Source organism: Megachile rotundata, chromosome 4, assembly GCF_050947335.1.
Source record: "Megachile rotundata isolate GNS110a chromosome 4, iyMegRotu1, whole genome shotgun sequence".
Lineage (NCBI taxonomy): Eukaryota > Metazoa > Arthropoda > Insecta > Hymenoptera > Megachilidae > Megachile > Megachile rotundata.
In genome coordinates this window covers 3,035,503-3,054,024 of record NC_134986.1, presented here as the reverse complement: position 1 = coordinate 3,054,024, position 18,522 = coordinate 3,035,503, and the positions used below count along the sequence as shown (strand labels likewise).

Genomic DNA, 18,522 nt, shown 5'->3' with positions numbered 1-18,522 from the left:
ACATGTTAAAGTTGATATACAGACCACGTGTATCATAAATACTCAGGCATGTTTATTTAATACGCTAAAAATCATCTTGGTCGGGAGATCATCTGCGGCAAAAACAGCTTAACATGGAATATGTTTAAAATGTATAAACAATTTCTTTTCAACTATAATATTTACATGTGTAATTTTAAATAATAGGCTACCTTATTTTCACGTCATATTAATGTTTGGACATCTCACGAAAAATAAAATTTGGCGGACTTCCGACATATAGGTGGCAAATCTAATATTAATATAAAATTCTTCCATTTCATTTCATATAAAATAAATTTATTATTTTGTCCACGTTCTTTTTTAACATTTTAATTATTTTGTGATGTAAAATAAAGCAAATGTAACTTTAATGTAACTTTAATTATAGGCATGTAACATTTTCATGCCTATATGAAATTGCACTCATACCTCTTTCATAATTAGTGGCTACGTAATATCTTTTACAAACCAATTCTAAATTGAGCAAACTATTGCCATATTTTAAGAGATTAAATACTAACTAGTTATAAATAAAAAGTTTATGGTAAATTAAGCAGAAATTACGTGATATCGCACTTTTCTTATACCGCTTACAAAATAAACGGTCAAAATGTTACTCGCTGCCTGCGCTCAGGAACTATTCCTCATTAATTTACCAATCTGTTCACAGATCGGCACCCACGTCAGTACCAACAACAACAGCAACGCTTCTCGAGGACCGACCACATAGCTTCTACGTCGACTCATTACGGCAGGGGTCGTGTCGAGACCAGAATATTGCCACGGCGTAGATGTTGCGCGTAAAGGATCGGGACCAGGTTGTTCCCAGACGAGCCGCAATAACCGAAAGTAATTTAACCGGCGAAGAAAGGCCGGTTCTGCGGCTGCGAGCATAAATTATGTCAAGAGAGTAGTTCCTCCGTCGATAGGGGAGCTGCCAGTTCGTTCCTCGCTTTAATTAAGTCTAATTAAAGCCGATCGATTTCGCGGGACTCTGTTCCAAGATCCGACGATACGAGTTTCCTTCTTTGAACGCTCGGCTCAACAGCTGACAAGTGATCTTTGACTTTTGACCCTTCACACGGAACGATCGAGCTTTGGCAATGAATGATGGCGACAACGGTGGACTGTTGTTTTGCGAAATTGATTAGGGTTATCGGGTTAATTGGTGATGAACGGTGTTCCTTTCTTTTTTTACATTTCACTTGTCTCCCTGAACTTAAACCTCCGTTGACGATCTGGGTCACCCATGTTATTTTACTGCTTGAACTTTCTCAATTCGGAAGCCGCGATTATATATTAACGCAAATTTTGCTCGAACTATTCTTGATAAAAATAAAGATCGAGAAGTCAAATTTCGCTCGAGCCGACACAGATTGCCCATGGAGGATTGAGAAACTTCGAGTTTGAAATACACTGTTTGAACACTTTCAGACCTAACTGTGTATTATACTTTCTGAAGAGGATACCCGTGAGATCCAACTGTGTAATATTACACATCATCGTCGAAGATGTGTAACGTTATTTGGTTGGATCTGAAAATGTTAAGAATGAATACTGTGCAAGATGAAGACACATTCAACTTACGGTCTTAGCACTTTCAGTCCCAACTATGTAATATTATACGAGGCACCTGGGTCATATTACATATTCTAAAAAGGTTGCAGTAAAATTTAATTGTGTAATATTACCCGCTATAGAGAGATGAGATCGATTTGACTGTGTAACATTACTCTGTAGGATTAATCTGTGTAATATTATGTATTCTGTCAAAGTAATCTGTGTAATATTACATACCCTGCAAAATTAATGTGTCGAATATTACATACCCTATAAGATTGACGTGTGTAACATATACTGTAATATACACATATGTTACAGTAACACATACCCTTTAAAATTAATCTTGGTAATATTATATACCTTTTAGGATTAATCTGTGCAATATTACATATTCTAATGAGATTCAATTATACACTGGTAGACATTTGTACAATTAGACATTCTAAAGCGATGTATGCAAATAAGATTCAATAATATTATACACTTTGGAGATACGGGATTCAAATAAAACCCAGTTGTGTATTACACATTGTCGTTTAAGATGTGTAAAATTGCTTACTAGGATCTGAACATACTAAATATGAAATTATCTCTGTGCAAGATGGTGTGAAGAGCAGATTATCGCCGAATAAAATTTAATAGTAATTGTTCAACAGATGTGCAATATTACACGTTACCTATCTAGTATGGCTAGTATTACACATTTGAATGTGAAAGTGTTGAAAGATGAATTTTTTGTAAACTGCCGACGTAAATCTCTTTTGCAGATTGCTGTGGCTTGCAAATTGCAGTCTTTATGCTCTCCATCCATCTGTATAATATTATTCATCCTGATGAGGTCCAGTTTTATAATGTTGCACGTTCTAAAGAGATCGTATTTAAGTGAAATACCATACATTCTAAAGGTATCGCATTTACATGGAATGCACTTGTGTAATATTACACATTACCACCTAAGATGCGCAAAATTACATATTTGAGTTTAAACTTTCGATCTGATAAGACAGGGTACTATTAATTTTACTGAATAAAATTTAGATTTTTAATTTTATTAAATAGAGTTTAAATTTTCAAGTTTATCAAATAAAATTTAGATTTTTCATTTTACTAAATAAAATTTAGATTTTCAATTTTATTAAATAAAATTTAGATTTTTCATTTTACTAAATAAAATTGAAATTTTCAATTTTAGCAAATAACATTTTAATTTTTAGTTTTAATGAATTAAATTTTGTGTACACATGATTATTAAGGCACAGATAAATCTTGTTATATTCCATCGTGATATTACACAGCTAAAACTGAAAGTGTTAAGATGAATTTCCTGCAAAGTGCAAACATGTAATTCATACGGATTAATGTAAATTACAAACTACAGTCTAAACACACCCTGGAATCCAACTGTGTAATATTACACTTCGCTGTCCAAAACGTGTCATGTTACACAATTGAATTTGAAAGCGTTATCATACGACGTTATCATGAAAGTATTTATCGTATAAAGACGTATAAACATTTTCCACGCTATTATTAAATAAAATGCACTACTAATTATCCGACACATAACCTAAAAGTTGCATTATTTATGCAATAACCTTTTACAGAAAAGTTTGTTTGCACTTTGCTGATTAATGTATTAAAAAAATACGTCAGACTGTAAATTCTTAGTATGTACTTTATTAAAACTGCCATTACAACAAACTGCCATTCAATACTGCCTTTCGAGCAACTTCGAAACAGTGGAGCTCGCAGAAGAGGAATTCAGGTATTCTTTTTCTTTCTTCCCTTTTTTTTCTTCTTTTTTGTATCTCTCTTGTTCTTTGTAATATACATATATATACATACATGTATTTGATACATAAATTTTATACATTTATTGTAATACCGTTACGATGGTAATCGAACGTTATTTTTTAACAATGATATGCGAGTGGCGTGGAGGGGTATCAATAAATAATAAACGAAACTTCGCTTACGCTATAAAGGTCTTTGTTTCTTATCCTTTACGTTCCTTAAAACTATGTGTTCTCTTATTGTTACTGCCATTTTTGTCCCGTCAGTGCCGTCGATCACGGAGCTATCGAGTTCTCGTTTCGTGAGCATAAAAAGGTGCATACACGTCGCTGCCGATGCAAAGCACGATCACAATTTTTGCATCGAGGTCTCGTTTGTATATCGATTTCGTTGCGATGATACAGTATGGTTCGTTTTTGTATCGGTAAAAAGAGAATTTTTTAACAATCTGATTACCATAATCTACGACGCATCATAATCTCACATTCGCAAAAATTTTGTTTATAATGCAGTTATGTATTATACATATGTATTATAATTGTGTTCTTTGTTTATAATACAATTATGTATTCTGTTTATAATGCAATTATGATATACATACGTATTATAATTGTGCATTTTGTTTCTAATATAACGGTGAAAAATGAAATACATTGATATGTATTATACAAATACCCGAACGCTATGCTTTACAATTTTAATTTAACATTTTTTATTTTTCTCACATTTTATATTATTGCTTGGAATATTATTTTTTCTGAAAATTGAAAATTTGAAAAATTGCTATGTCCCAGAATTTTAATTTGACTTTTTTCTTATTTTTTTTTTGCATTTTACTTATTGCTTGCAATATTATTTTTGTGGAATTTGAAAACTTGAGTGTTCGATAATTAGAACACGGTTGTATACGATTAGAGATATCATTTAAATGATGTACTTGGAAAATAATGATTCGAATAATATATTTTCTCATTGTCATAGGTATTTGAAATAATTAAATTCTTTAATTATCTGGTTATGTAAAATAATTGTATAACATATTTTTACATGAGATTTTTCGTTAGATTATTTCGTTAATCGTATATGAAAAAAATAATTTTTTATTTTGTATTCGAATACATTTTTGTTTAAATAATTTCTAGAACACTTTATAATTTAAGCAAATTTTTATCTCAGTATGTATGGAAATTTGGGTTTCTAAAAATACAGCTCTGGTAAATTTATTTAAATATAATAACAGATAATTTGACTTCAACCTCTTATATTGGATTATTTATTATTTTAAATGAAGGACTATACAAAGTTATTCAACATTCTCAAATAATTGTCGTATTCAAAATTCATTCAAATATTATTTAAATTTTCATTCGAATATTACTTACATAATTTTCAAAAAAATCTACTGAAAAATAGTATTTATTTAAAAATATAAATAAAACTAGGCATGGAAACAAAATTTATATTGAGAGTTAAATAATTTCACTGATATATTAAAATTATGTCAACAGGAAAAACTATATGTGTTTCGCAAGAAAAATTTTTATTAACTACTACAACACATACAGCAAAGAACCAAACGCAGAAAATAATATACAAAAGTCGAAAATAAAATTATTTTTCACAATAATTCATTGTCCAATAATATTAACGCATTTAGAAATTGCAAATTGTAATTAGAGTCCTGTTGCATAAGACGAGCAATTTGACAAGTTACAAGTTAAAATCAGTAATATTATTAGTAATAATATCAGTACGGTGCAAGGGAGCCTCAAGATATATTCAATGAATTTAACATGGTAGTCAAAGTGTTAATAGTACATTATCTCGAACCGTTGACGTTACACGTCTTCGTGATAGCTTCTCAACAATGTTATTCCACAAAGCAACGATCTGCAGATGACAGAAGCATCGTGTTATATAACAGTAAACCACTTATATCGTCTATGCTCTGAGCAAACTCGAAAACGGATCTTATATCGAAACTTGCTCATCCGAGAACCTGAAGCTCCGCAATTGTCGACACATTTGCACGATAGAAATGAATAAAACTTTCTTTGCTCGCATTGTTTCTCTAAAAATGATCGTGAACAACGCTTATCGGTATAATCGAAGGTATCACAAACATTTGATGACCTCTAATTACGTTTACTATATTATATTGTCCCTATATTTATTAAGAAGTGATTTAATCGACCGTTAATAAACAAAAGTTCATTCGTTATTAATTAAACTGTGAACTGTTAATAATTTGCGTAAAAAAGTAATTACAATAGTTGATACAAAATAATCAGTTTCTATGTAAATACAAATTTATAGGCCATTAATTTATTTCTGTTTTATTATAGATAGTTGAAAGAAATTGAGGAATAGTGCAGTTTGCGAGAAGGAATATTTCACCTTCAAACGACGGAACATGGGTCAATCGTGACCCAGAATTATGGATTATATATAGTGGTATTTGGAATAAAGTTAGGAACGTGCATTTTCTAGCGCAACAGTTCTATACATTGGAAATTAGTATTAAAGGAGATTGAATCGAGTACAAAATTAAATTTGTAGTTGACTCTCGTTATATTGCAACAAACGGTGCGGTAACGGCGAGAAATCCAAGTTGACTTCTAAATTTAAATCTTCATATCTGAATCTCCTAATTAAAGATTGTGAATACAAATTTTCAAATCTGAAATTTTACATCTGAATTATTAATTTTTAAGTTTGAATTTTCAAATCTGAGTTTTCAAATATAAATTTCCAATTTCGAATTTTTGAATCAAAGTTATTAAATAAAAATTGTTCGTTTTTGAATCTCCAGATTTGTAATTTCAAATTTAAATTTCTAAACTTGAAGTTTCAAATCAGATACTTCAGATTTAGTTTTATGATAAAACTACGTAAAAATCCATGAAGGTGGCAATATAACGGAAGTCCACTGTATCGTCGCTATCTCAGCGAATCCGCCGTTCAAAGGTTGAATAGCGAGAACATTTATATAGACATTTTTAATTATGATTATTTTACAGTAAATCGAAAATTATACTTGTATAAAACATCAGAGTTTCGACAAACACTTTCTATTTAATTATTTAGATATACTTTATACAATAATTGTTGATGAAAGAACAGTTTATCAGTGGACGAATAAGTTATTTGACTAAAATAATTAGTAAATTTTAAAGTTTATATTTGTCCACATATTTTTTATTACTGTAATACACATTAGCGTGGTAGTACGTATTTCATTTTCTCATTAAAATAATGATATGAAAGAAAAATAATGATATTTTGTAGTTCAAGAATTTATTAAGAAATTTTTCGTATTTAATTGTCAACACATTTGTTATCGAAATCACATATATGTACAGGGTGTTTCAAAAATCGCTGTAAAAGCGTAATTCTGCATGTAAGAATAAGTAAAAAATTAAAAATCAATCTCTCGAAATTCATCTTTCTTTTTTAAAAATTAATTTGTACAACTTTCAAGTAGTTGTAACAACAAAATTAACATCAAGAGAAGCGAGAACTGCGACGTCATTTTTATTAACTTAATAATTAATGGATTATAAATCAATAAATGTAAATATTAATACCGTTGAAAGATATTACCAGTCATTATTTCTTGTAGTATTGCTGATATACTAATGAACAATGTTATGGATTTAAATTGCAGTATGATAAATACATGTAAGCGACAGTACTAGAAAAGACAGTGATTAAGAAAATTGTGACAATGTTAATTATTTCATTTATTAATTTATGATATCCATTAGTTATTTCCTTACCAAAATAATTATTGTAATTGACGTAAACAATTATACATTATTATCTTTACATATTATTATACATATTATTATCTTCGCTATAAACAAATATTCTTATAAATTTGTATAAGCACTTTCAAATTTAATTTTCTCAAAAGCAAAGCTGTGTTAAAAAAAATGTACTCTCTCTTTTTATTTACTTCTGCATACGGAGCTGCCATGCACCTATTCAGACCACAATTTTTGGAACATCCTGTAGAATGTGATATATTCAATTTCGTATTTGAAATTAACTTTTTATATCAAATGTTTTAAAGTGATTAAAAGCTAAACTCTGCAACATAGTCTAAAAACAGTGCAATGTAGGAATTAAATACATGAACTACAATCACATATTTCATTTAAGAAAGTAAACACATGGTTCAGCATGGTTAAATTTTCAGTGGATAAATGCATACTGGTAACAAACGTGTTAATTAAAACGTTAAGTTTTAATAATGAGAACATTATTTACTAGTTATTTAATAATTACTATTAATAATTAAGGATTTATGAAATACTCAGTGTTAAATAATCAGTTTTAATTAAATAGTATCATTACTAATTATTCAATAATTACAGTAACTTTTTATCGAAATACAAATCAAATAGAAAGTTTCTAATATTTATTTATATTTTCAAACTTGCAATTTAATATTTTATTTAAATTATAAAAATTAATATAGTAATTTGTCGTAATGGAATATTTCGATAAAATATTAATGTAAACTATTAAATAATTAATAAGAATAAAAACTGAATAATTATTAAATATCTAGTAAATAAGTTTACTAAATAAATTGATTTTTAATAATTAACGATAAAATATTAAGGTTCATTTCGTTTATGAAAAACGTAGCACCGCGTTAAAAACGTTACACAAAATAAGTAGAAAAAAGTCGACGTGTTTTTCAAATATTTTTGTCGATAAATATCAAATAGACCTGTAATACAAAGTATTCGAAGAGAGCAACGGAATACAGCATCATGAGTAACTGTTACGAACTTGACACAAACATAATTCTGTTTACTAACTCAATTCTCAAAGGACGTATTTACAAACTGAGGGTAAACTTAATTGAAGATTACTCCTGCAAACAGGTAGTAAAACTCAATTTATGAACAACTGAATATTACGTTCAGACAAAAGTGCAACACGTTAACTGTCACAGTGAAAATAGCCTTGTGCAACGAGACACGTTAGACCTAAACTTAGCGCCAACAATTAATACTAAAGCTATCAGAGTAGTCAAATGAATGTTTTACTTTCTTATTTTATTTCAAGAGTAATAATTTACTACTTCAAAATAAATTTTATTTTAGTAATGTTAATTTGTAAAATTTTTCCGAAATCTGTGTTCATTTTTGAGGAGTTTAAGATCTAATGTGTACATTAATTTATTTATTTATCAACTTCATTTTTAATTTCATTAAATTCATATTTTCAGTGTTGAAAATTACTTGAAGCGGAATTTATTTGAACAAAAACAACCTGTTCTTTGTTAATTACGTTTTATTTCTTCAGCTGTTTTGTTATTTTCTTTCGACAAGAATATTCAAGTATTTGAAATTTAAATATTCGATTATTGGTACACTTGAACAATGCATTATTAAAATATTACATTGTTAACACATTTTTACAAAGCCTTGCATTGTTAACGCAGTGTAAAGTATTTTCCTCTTCTGTTTTCAATATATATTCAATTATATGAAATTTCGAGCGCCACCCAGCTACCACCATGACAGTTTACGTGTTCATAACCTAAAAATAAGCTTAACAACAACTTAAAGACAAGCTTAGCTCATATAAAATTACATATATGCATAATACATATGTTTACAAAAATCTGTAAAATTTACTAGTAAAAGAGCGAATCATAATTTGCAATTTTAGGTAAATCCCAATTTATCGAATGGTAAATAAAACTACATATTGCATAATACATAAGATTACAAAAAGTCTGTACTCTTTTCTAAAGAATGAAGTATGTTCGCAATTTCAGACGAAACTCAATTTCTCGAATAAAAAGCAATAAAATACTTGAATTCATATATTCCCAAACTAGATGGAAGACACTAAACGGTTTCAAATCAAACGATCGAACGATTAAAAGACATCTTAATCAATGGAACGCAGAATCATCGAACGCGTTCGAACCGAGTGTTCTCTTTTTTTCTTTTTGTTGCCCTATCGTGAACTTTGTAATTTCCGGAAATCCGTTCCGTTTCCGATTCACCGGTCTTTAACACGGTTCCGTGGAGAATTAAAACTATCGCTTGTTCTGGCTGTCGGTTGCAAACCTCGCTCGTTGATGCGTCCAGCTTCGAAATTAATCGTAGCCAGTTTCGTTAGCCCGTGACGGTGTACGTCCTCGCTTTCGACGACGTAAATTTTGACTGTCGATCGACGAAATTCGATCCGTGCTGCTGCTATCGATTTTCCATGTATTATCAATGTTTTAGTGGTTCTTAACCAGTGGCGATCTTTTTGCAAAGCGGGCACCAGTGTGTGTCGCGATAATCAAGCGGTGACGAGTTAGCTCTCAAGGATTTATGAATCCATCTCAAATCGTTTACACTTTTTATTTGTTTATTTCATTTCGTGTTGACCTCTAAACATTTTAAACATATTACAATTTACAAATATAATTTAGTTTTCGCCAAAATTATAATTTAAATATCAAAATTTTACGCATGACGGACATAGTCATCATGACACAAAATTCTGCCATATCTCCATGACGGATATAGTCGCAATTGGTTAATGGGGTACTGATACTGTTAAGTTTGGCTAAACTTTTTTTTGGGGGCATACAAAATTATTTATCTAATAGTTTTTGATGAGCAGAATACAAAAATTCAAATGCTAATGTTACGAATCCAGCGATTAAGTCGTACGTATATTAATTTGGCGTATTTGACTGATTACTGCGACGCCATATTGGCTTTTACTCGTGCTCCGATGGTCGGTTAAGTAGAATACAATTGAAATGGTAAAATTTTTCTGATCATTGATTGTAAACAGATGTTAGTTCTTTTTTTAAATAAACAACATTATATAATCATTTTAACGTTCATAAACGTAGTATAAACACGTTCATAAAATGTCAAATAAGCAGAAAATGCTCAACTTTGCATAACCGCTGGATTTGTAACATTGAAACTTGCATTTTTGTATTCTAGGCATCAAAAACTATTAAATGATGAAAAAAGTCTTATGGCAATCTTTTGTGTTATAAAAGTAAAATTTAACCAGTTTGTTCGTTAATATTTTGTTAATCCACTTTTTACAGGAATTATAAATTGCAGTCAAACCGAAAAGTGCAAGATTGCGGTTATTTCTTGAACGAAAATAGATATTAATAGATAATAATTAGTAAGTTATGGTTTATACATTCATGATACACGTTAGTTTACATTATTGGTTTGCTTCGTTATAAAGATGGCACTTGGATTTATGATATATTGAAATATACAAAACTTAAATCAATGTTATCTGTGAAATATACAAGGTATTATATTATGATTTACGAGATGTATAAATGTGAAGATTAAAAAATTTCGAATTTAGTCATTTAGGAATTTGGAGTTTGAGAAATTCTAGACTTGCTACTTTCGGAATTTGGACTTCGAATAATTTGGGAGTTTGAAACTTCGAATAATAATTTGGGAATTTGGAACTTCGCATAGTTTGGAAGTTTGCGACTTTGAAAGTGAGAATTTGGAACATTAGATACTTGAAATTTGAAAACTTGATAACAATAAAATCTAGAAATATAATAATTTAATAACCTAAAAATTTAAAACTTTGAAGTACTATAAATGTGAGTAGTTGGAAAATTGAAGAATTTCATGCTTCGAAAATTAATAGATTAAAGGAATCTAAAATTGTAACAATTGAAATATAAAAAAATCTGCAGATGTAAAGACTTCGAGTTTCGAAAATTTAGAAAATACAAGAATACAAAAAATTAGAAATTCAAAAATGTTAAAACCCAAAAATTCAGGAAGTTAATAATACATTTGTTCGTAACTATCCCCAGATTTTCATATGCGAACTCATCTAAAGGATCTCCGTATTACATTCGCATATACATATGTAACGCCTTAATATTTCGATATTTTCGATTTTAAATGATAGCAGCAGTCCTAGACTGAACTCGATTGAACATCGAGCTTCATCCAGCCATCGAATACATGCAAATGGTATGCTCGTTTTTTTACACGTAGTACAAGGTAATCGTCGAAGCTCGTTCGACGGTTAATACAACTTGCCGATTCGGAAATTTGCATGCAACCCCGGACAGATTTCCGCTCGATCTACGCTGACTCACGAAATTAGCCTTTCATGACCGAATTAATTTTTACGAAAAATTTTTAGTTGCTCCGTTAGCAACAGTTGCCATAACAACTTGTTTATTTTAATTACTTCAAGTTGAAACAGAAATTTTTGCAGGTTATGTAGACTGTGACTTACAAAAATGTTCAAGTTTGAAATTCAATTGTGACGTTACTTTTTTATTTAGTATATGTTAATATAAAAATATTAAGAAGAGTTTTGTTAATATCTATCAGGTTTAATGAAGAAGTAACGTACAGTCACAAGCAAGGTACATGTATAATAGTGAGCATATTTTTATGTAAAACTTGGAAAGTGAATCAAAGTTCTTTGATTAGAATTTATTAGTTCTTTATTAGAATTTATTTAGAATTGAACTCGGCAGGATATTTCAAGGTCAGTGAAATCAGTGAGGAAATAGTTTTTCAATAACCTAATTAAAATATTAATTAATTTCGATTGCTTTCCATTTTTTTTATATTGTGTGAAAGATTCATAATAAATTTTTTTAAGGATAATTAATAGTGGCAATAACTATTTATTTTTATTTTGGTACAATTAAACAATGATATGATAACAGAAAATACATGGTGACTTAACTCTTGAATGTATTTTATTGCAAACATAATGATAAAATAATATACTGCCTTGAAAAAATATTATTTCTTTCGACCTAATTTTGTGTATGGACTCACCATCTGGTCACTGTACGATGACTTTTGAAACACTCTATATAGACAAATAATTTTTATATTCAAATGTAATAAATAATTTGACAAACACATAAAATTAATTATATTTCGGCTACAATAAAAAATAATTTAGAAATTATTTATTAGAATTAAACTTGTTTGAATTTATAGACAAATAGAAAATTATCCAAAGCATGTATTATAAATATCTTTATTTTCGTCGTTAGTTCAGTAATAAACTGTTTAATTAAGAAGGACATCAACAAATTTTATTTATTTTGTTCGACATCATAACCATGATTTTTGGAACACTTTATATGAATAAATAATTCTTATATTCAAATAAAACAACAAACAATTTGACGTTTAAATATATAGCACATAAAATTAATTATATTTCAACTACAACACAATTTGGCAATTTTTCAAAATTACATAATTGTTTCATTTTATTAACAGATAAAGAATCCGAAGCACGTATCAAAAACGTCGTTATTTTCATCGTTATTAGTTAAGTAATAGATTGTACGATATGTCGTTCGGTTTTATCTTCGTTTTGTATCGTGAACGCAACCCGTAATTTCAGAAAACGTATTTCGAGCATATTTTCCGGAAGTTTCTGCATCTCTGCTGTACCGCGTCGATCGCGAAGCTGCGATGGATCGAGCCTAGGATAAATCTGTATGTTTCTCTGCGAGGTACATACACCGTGTGTGGGCAACGATACGGTGGAACGGTGAAGAAATACGAGGCGGATAACGCGAGAGCGCGATGGGGATACTTGTAGGTCGTTGGAGCCGCGAAAAATCAGCCTCTGGAAGATCGACGAGACCGGGAATACGCATTGTGTGCGCGTACATGGTTTGCTGGATACGTTCAGACTTGGACATTATTCAAATATTTTAATAAGAAACGGTATAGCCGAATAGGATGATCAAATGCGTTTTTAAGCCAAATAAAAGTTGCATTACGTCATTCGATAAAGTATCAAAAAAAAACATTTCAAGTTTCAACTCAATTTTTGCTCTATATTTCCTATTCAATGACATACAAAAATTCTGAAACATTAGAAACCTAGTGGCATATATTACAAAATTTTTGCAGATTCTTTGTTTGAACACTGTAGTTGTAAAAAATAAAGCACTGCAAAATAATTGGAACAAATAGAATTTTTTATCGAAGATGTAAACTACTTTTAAATTGTTATGGCAGCAACGTATTAGCGTAATTATTATTATCGAATTTTTTCAGATTTTTCGATAGAATACGCCATATTAAAAAATTCATTAACCCAGTATTTATCTGCCCATCATTATTTGTTGGATTTTAACTGGTATGTATAAAACGATAGTATAGATGGAAAATATTTAAATACATTATACGATTGTTCAAATGTATAGCACTAGCTGAAGTTGGCGACGTTATTCAAAAAAGGTCATCATAATCATAATAATGGTAATAATTCACATTTAGGAATAAAAATGATTTCGAACGAATTAGTATACAAAATAATAAGTAGAATTGAACCAAATACAAATAATGAAGTAAAGTAATAAAACAAATAAAACATGAATTTAGAAATCATACATCGTACATGGCGGCAAATCAAAATATTATTAATTAATGTAATACTATCAGAGTAATGTAAATTAATAAATAACACAAAATTGACCAAGTTGATGAAGGTAATGAAAAAACCAATTATAATTATATAGAACAGATATTTGATTTATTTAAATAAAATTATTTGAATTTCAAAGTAAAGTTATTTTTTCTACGTTGCAAATGAATTGAAATAATTTATTATTTTTTATTCCGTTTCGAATGAAATATATGCCGAAGTCTGAATACGTTATCGCACGGTGGAGAGAGAAGTAACGCTTCAAAGATCATCAATTTTTATTTTCATCGTTGATGCTTATGAATCAAACGTATATATTGTTTTATATTGCAAACACCTGTTTTTCGTTAAAAAAAACGATGGAAATACGGGTGCTTGTCAATCATTTGTTACGTTATTCATGCGGGACGTTGCATAACATGTAGCATCCGCGACAGTAACTGATTCAATATTTGCAAACAATTAATTGTTTATTTACAATTCTCGATTATTTACACGATTTCAATTAATAAAGTTTAAAAATTCTTGGATTTATGGAACTCTATAAATTCTACTATAATGCTATATGATACGCTTTATTCGTGCCCAATCTTTCTTTAAGATCGTAAAAACTAACCTCAAAATAAAATTCAGAGTTTGTATAACTCTTGAAATGCTAGAAACTGAAAAATAAACTTCCGATAAAAGTTTAATGATTTAACGAGTGCGTTATATTACTAAAATCTTGAGAAAGAAATTTAAAACAGAATTTTATGAAAACCATTAAACTTTTATTCGAAACATTTTACTTTCTGGAATCTGAACTTCTGCATCTCAAGAGTTAAATTCCAAACTTCCAGGTTAGTTTCTAGTTAGTCTCAGCCTCAACACGTTCGATTCCACGCTATCAAATCCAGATACCGGCGCTTCTATGAAATGTGTAATATTATACAGCTGGATCCGAACAAGCTAGACAGCCATTGGGCAGGAATTCGGCTTTATCTATCACTCTGAATAAAATAAAATATGATTGATCGCTAACGGGTATATTCACCTTGTAACCTGACCACCGTTTAAAGTTATTGAAATTATGCAGTCATCGTTTACAGTTATGCAAAATTCCTCGTATGAAGACAAACTTCCCGATAGGTTATTATTGTTATAATCGACACAAAGAAGAATTGACGATGTTATTTAACTACGTTGATATTGTACATGGATGATCCTGAAGCAACCCTCTCGTTGCTAAACAAGTGCAAACGATATTTACACACAAGTGCGCGCATCCACCTGTGCACCCGTGTCTCGTCTCGCTTAACCTTCCAGATAAAACGGGATCCATTACACGCGACTCCAAAGCATTTCCATTTATATTACCTTATCGTCATTCTTCTGGGCCGCTACCTTAACCTCTCTCTCCTTCGTGTTTACCTGGATTCCTTCTTCATCGTCGTTTATTCCCTCTTCTTGTTTCCCCTTCTCGCGCTTACCTGATAGCTCCTGACACGATTCATTCTTGACGAAGAACTACGGTGAACACACATTTGCTCGACCAACCAGCTTCGTCACTGGCCTCGTACTCTATTCTGTGCCCACCGACATCGAAACGTCGTCCTGGACTCTGAAACGTTGAAACAACGGGTGCCGAAATGATTAATAGCAGGGTTGAAACGTTCATGTAATTGTGATGTGTTAGAGCATGCGAGATGCAACGTGATTCTAGCGCTAGTCGATTAGTTGCCGATAGTGAGGCTCTTGGGACCGCTCGATCTGCATTTGTACGTTTATCGGTTTGTCTGTCTGCGCCACATTACATGCCACAGTTTTCGGTCTGTAGATTTGAAATTTTTAGGGTAGACCCGTGCGACATTCTACATTTTCTGTATAGATTTTTGGCAACGATTTGATCACAGGAACACCGTCATCGTTCAATCGATAAAGTACTGTATTTTGGCGATAATTTTTGACACATAGTTATTAATCTCTTAGGCACAATGCGCCACTTTAGTGACTTTCATGGATACCATCTCTGTGTATGATGGTCCACTATAATGGCTTTCGCGAATAACACCGTAGATTACATAACAACACTATAGTGGCTCACTCGCTCACCGTTTCAATTGAATGATCATCCTCATATATTTTGATTCACACTTTTTTTACCTTCACCACGTTTTATAAGAATATTAACAAATTCCACAAAAGTACACTAGATGTAAATAAAAGGTAACGCCAAGTAATTTAGACACTATGGGTGAAGCATCTCTTTGCGCTAATACACGATATTGCAAACATTTGGAAATTACATATTTTGTGAATTTTCTAAATTAGTAAATTATCAAAGTTAAAGTATATGTATCATATCTTTGGGAAAAATTATAATTCAATCATCAAAAACTTCATTCGAATGTACTCGCGTAGAGAAGAGCATTGCCCGTCACATATGTATTGTAGTGTTGTATTGTTTACGCGTTATTCGTGTTGAACTCTGCTGCACAGAGAACGCTGCGTAATGTTCAGCCGTGCCCAAGAGGTTAACATCAGTTGTTATGAAATCAATAATAATCGTGTTTGGCATCATTTTCGATAGCTTCAGACACGCTTAATCGTCTGTAACGATTTCAGAATCTCTTCGCCTCATTCTTGTTCTACATAAATTATAGTAGGTACTCTAAATTTTAAATGCACGTTCGAATTCACGTGAGGCGTAATTCTCAAGTTTGCAAATTTCTAAGTTTTCAGATCCCAAGATTTCTAAATTCCTATATCTTAAAATATTCCAAACTTTTAAATCTTCAAGTTTCAAAATCTAAATATTCTCAAATTCCTATATTTCTAAATTTCTTAACAGTAAAATCCCCCAATTCCCAAATATTTAAATACTCAATCTTCGAGATTCCCATGTTTTCAAATCTTCAAATCCCAATTACTAAAATTCCCATATTTCTAAATTTTTAAATTAAATTTTAAATATAAAAAATAAATTAAATTAAATTAAATTTTAAATTTAAAAATTAAATTAAATATAAAAATTAAATTAAATTAAATTAAATTAAATTAAATTAAATTAAATTTTAAATTTAAAAATTGAAGAGTTTAACAATGTTTTAATTAGATTCTGAAATCTTCCAATTTCTAACTTTCCAGATTTTAAAATTACCAAAATTCCGTATCCTAAAATTCCTAAATCCCCAAAATTCCAAACTCAAATTCCAAAACTGGAGCCTCTTAAATACCCAAATTACCACGTGTAAAAATCTCCAAATTAATAAATCTCAGATCCCATTTCCAAATATTCAAATATCCAAATTTGCAACTTCGCAATTCTCTAAATTAAAATATTTCAGTAATTTGAAGAATCCCTTCTTCTCCGACACATTATCGTATACACAACATTCATATTATTTTCAATAACTTCTCAATTATTCGGCCAAATTAAATTTACACTGTCACCGAACATAATTCTATAACGTCCTCCATTTATTATATTTTGTTGACTGTCGAATAACGCATATAACCGTACGTTTACTATAAATAGAACCGCACTATGCAAAAACGTTCTAACGTATGATACAGTTCAAAGTCTATCAACGCGTTATAGGAACGTGACACACATCTGACGATCGCAGTATGATCGAACATCGTTAAGAAATTAAGTGGTTTATAATTAACACTGACCTCGTTACTTCTAATCCGGGTCACCTTTACATTATCCGTGAAAATTGGTTCATTCCATGTGATCGCTGTCCCATTTTTCCCGGTGACCTCTATGTCGTTTGGACAGTCTTTCACTTTGGGTGCTTCACCACCTGCAACATACAGAATAAAGACAAAAATCAAATATTAGATCTTAAAACATCATCGCAAGAGGATTAGACACCAGTCTAAGTTTCTATCGATACAGTATTATACGGTTTTTAATTTCTCCGGACACTTTGTACAGGTCCAAACAATAGGTTACAGTAGCAACAATAACACAAAGAGTTGTTACATGTTATCGAGTATGTTTAGTTTATTTGTATTCGAATTTGGTTGATAGGATCCTTAATCTCAATAATAGAGTCCTTTATTTGCAGTTTCTTATTTATGCTGAAGTATTGCTTGGTTCTATCCCTTGCTATGGTCACTTTTTGCAGAATAACCAGACCCATCGTGTCACTTGGATTCTCAATTCCACTCGAATTTCAATAAAAATTAAGAACTATTTCCCTCAGCCTTGTTTGTAGAAATTGTATGCCTACACCGAGCCTTCATCTTGTGAAATTAGCAATCGAACTGACAGACACGAAACACACACGAGGTTGTTGACTCCGGAACAACATCGGATACATATAGACACCAGTAGCTCAGATTGGAACATCATTTAAAAACAAGTTGGAAGCATACATCGGTTATATAATTACTCACGCTACAGCCCACTTAGCATCGTCTAATCGTCACTAAATATTGCCGACGCTCCGACGCACATACATAAAAGTTTCCGTTTACCTACAGTACTATTTTGTCCATCTATAAAATGTTCTATCGCAATTTACTAAAAACTGAACGAATATCAGCATCATTTATGACTTTATAAAATGTCCATTGGACCATAATCGCTCGCCTGAGACTCCACAGTTTTATTCTAGCTTTAACAGAAGTATGAACACGAGTAGGTTAACTGCACCTAATATGGAACACCGTAACATCTCGGCTACTGATACATAAAATGTATCG

The 18,522-nt window shown here is 30.6% G+C and overlaps 2 protein-coding genes across 5 annotated transcripts in view; one reads left to right on the top strand and one right to left on the bottom strand.

The window, feature by feature from the left end:
* The window catches only part of LOC100882492 (uncharacterized), a 355,400-nt gene extending 352,287 nt beyond the window's left edge, over positions 1–3,113 (top strand). For all 3 annotated transcript variants that reach the window (XM_076530325.1, XM_076530324.1, XM_012294487.2), the window contains one exon: positions 692–3,113. In XM_076530325.1, coding sequence (XP_076386440.1) covers positions 692–825 — 134 coding nt within the window. In that variant the 3' untranslated portion in view covers positions 826–3,113. The remainder of the gene's footprint in view (positions 1–691) is intronic.
* Positions 3,114–3,245: 132 nt separating this feature from the next.
* The window catches only part of LOC100882272 (uncharacterized), a 156,200-nt gene continuing 140,923 nt past the window's right edge, over positions 3,246–18,522 (bottom strand). For both annotated transcript variants that reach the window (XM_076530328.1, XM_012294408.2), the window contains 2 exons: positions 17,485–17,615; positions 3,246–15,427 (listed from right to left, as the gene is read on the bottom strand). In XM_076530328.1, the coding sequence (XP_076386443.1) occupies positions 15,317–15,427; positions 17,485–17,615 (242 nt within the window). In that variant the 3' untranslated portion in view covers positions 3,246–15,316. The remainder of the gene's footprint in view (positions 15,428–17,484; positions 17,616–18,522) is intronic.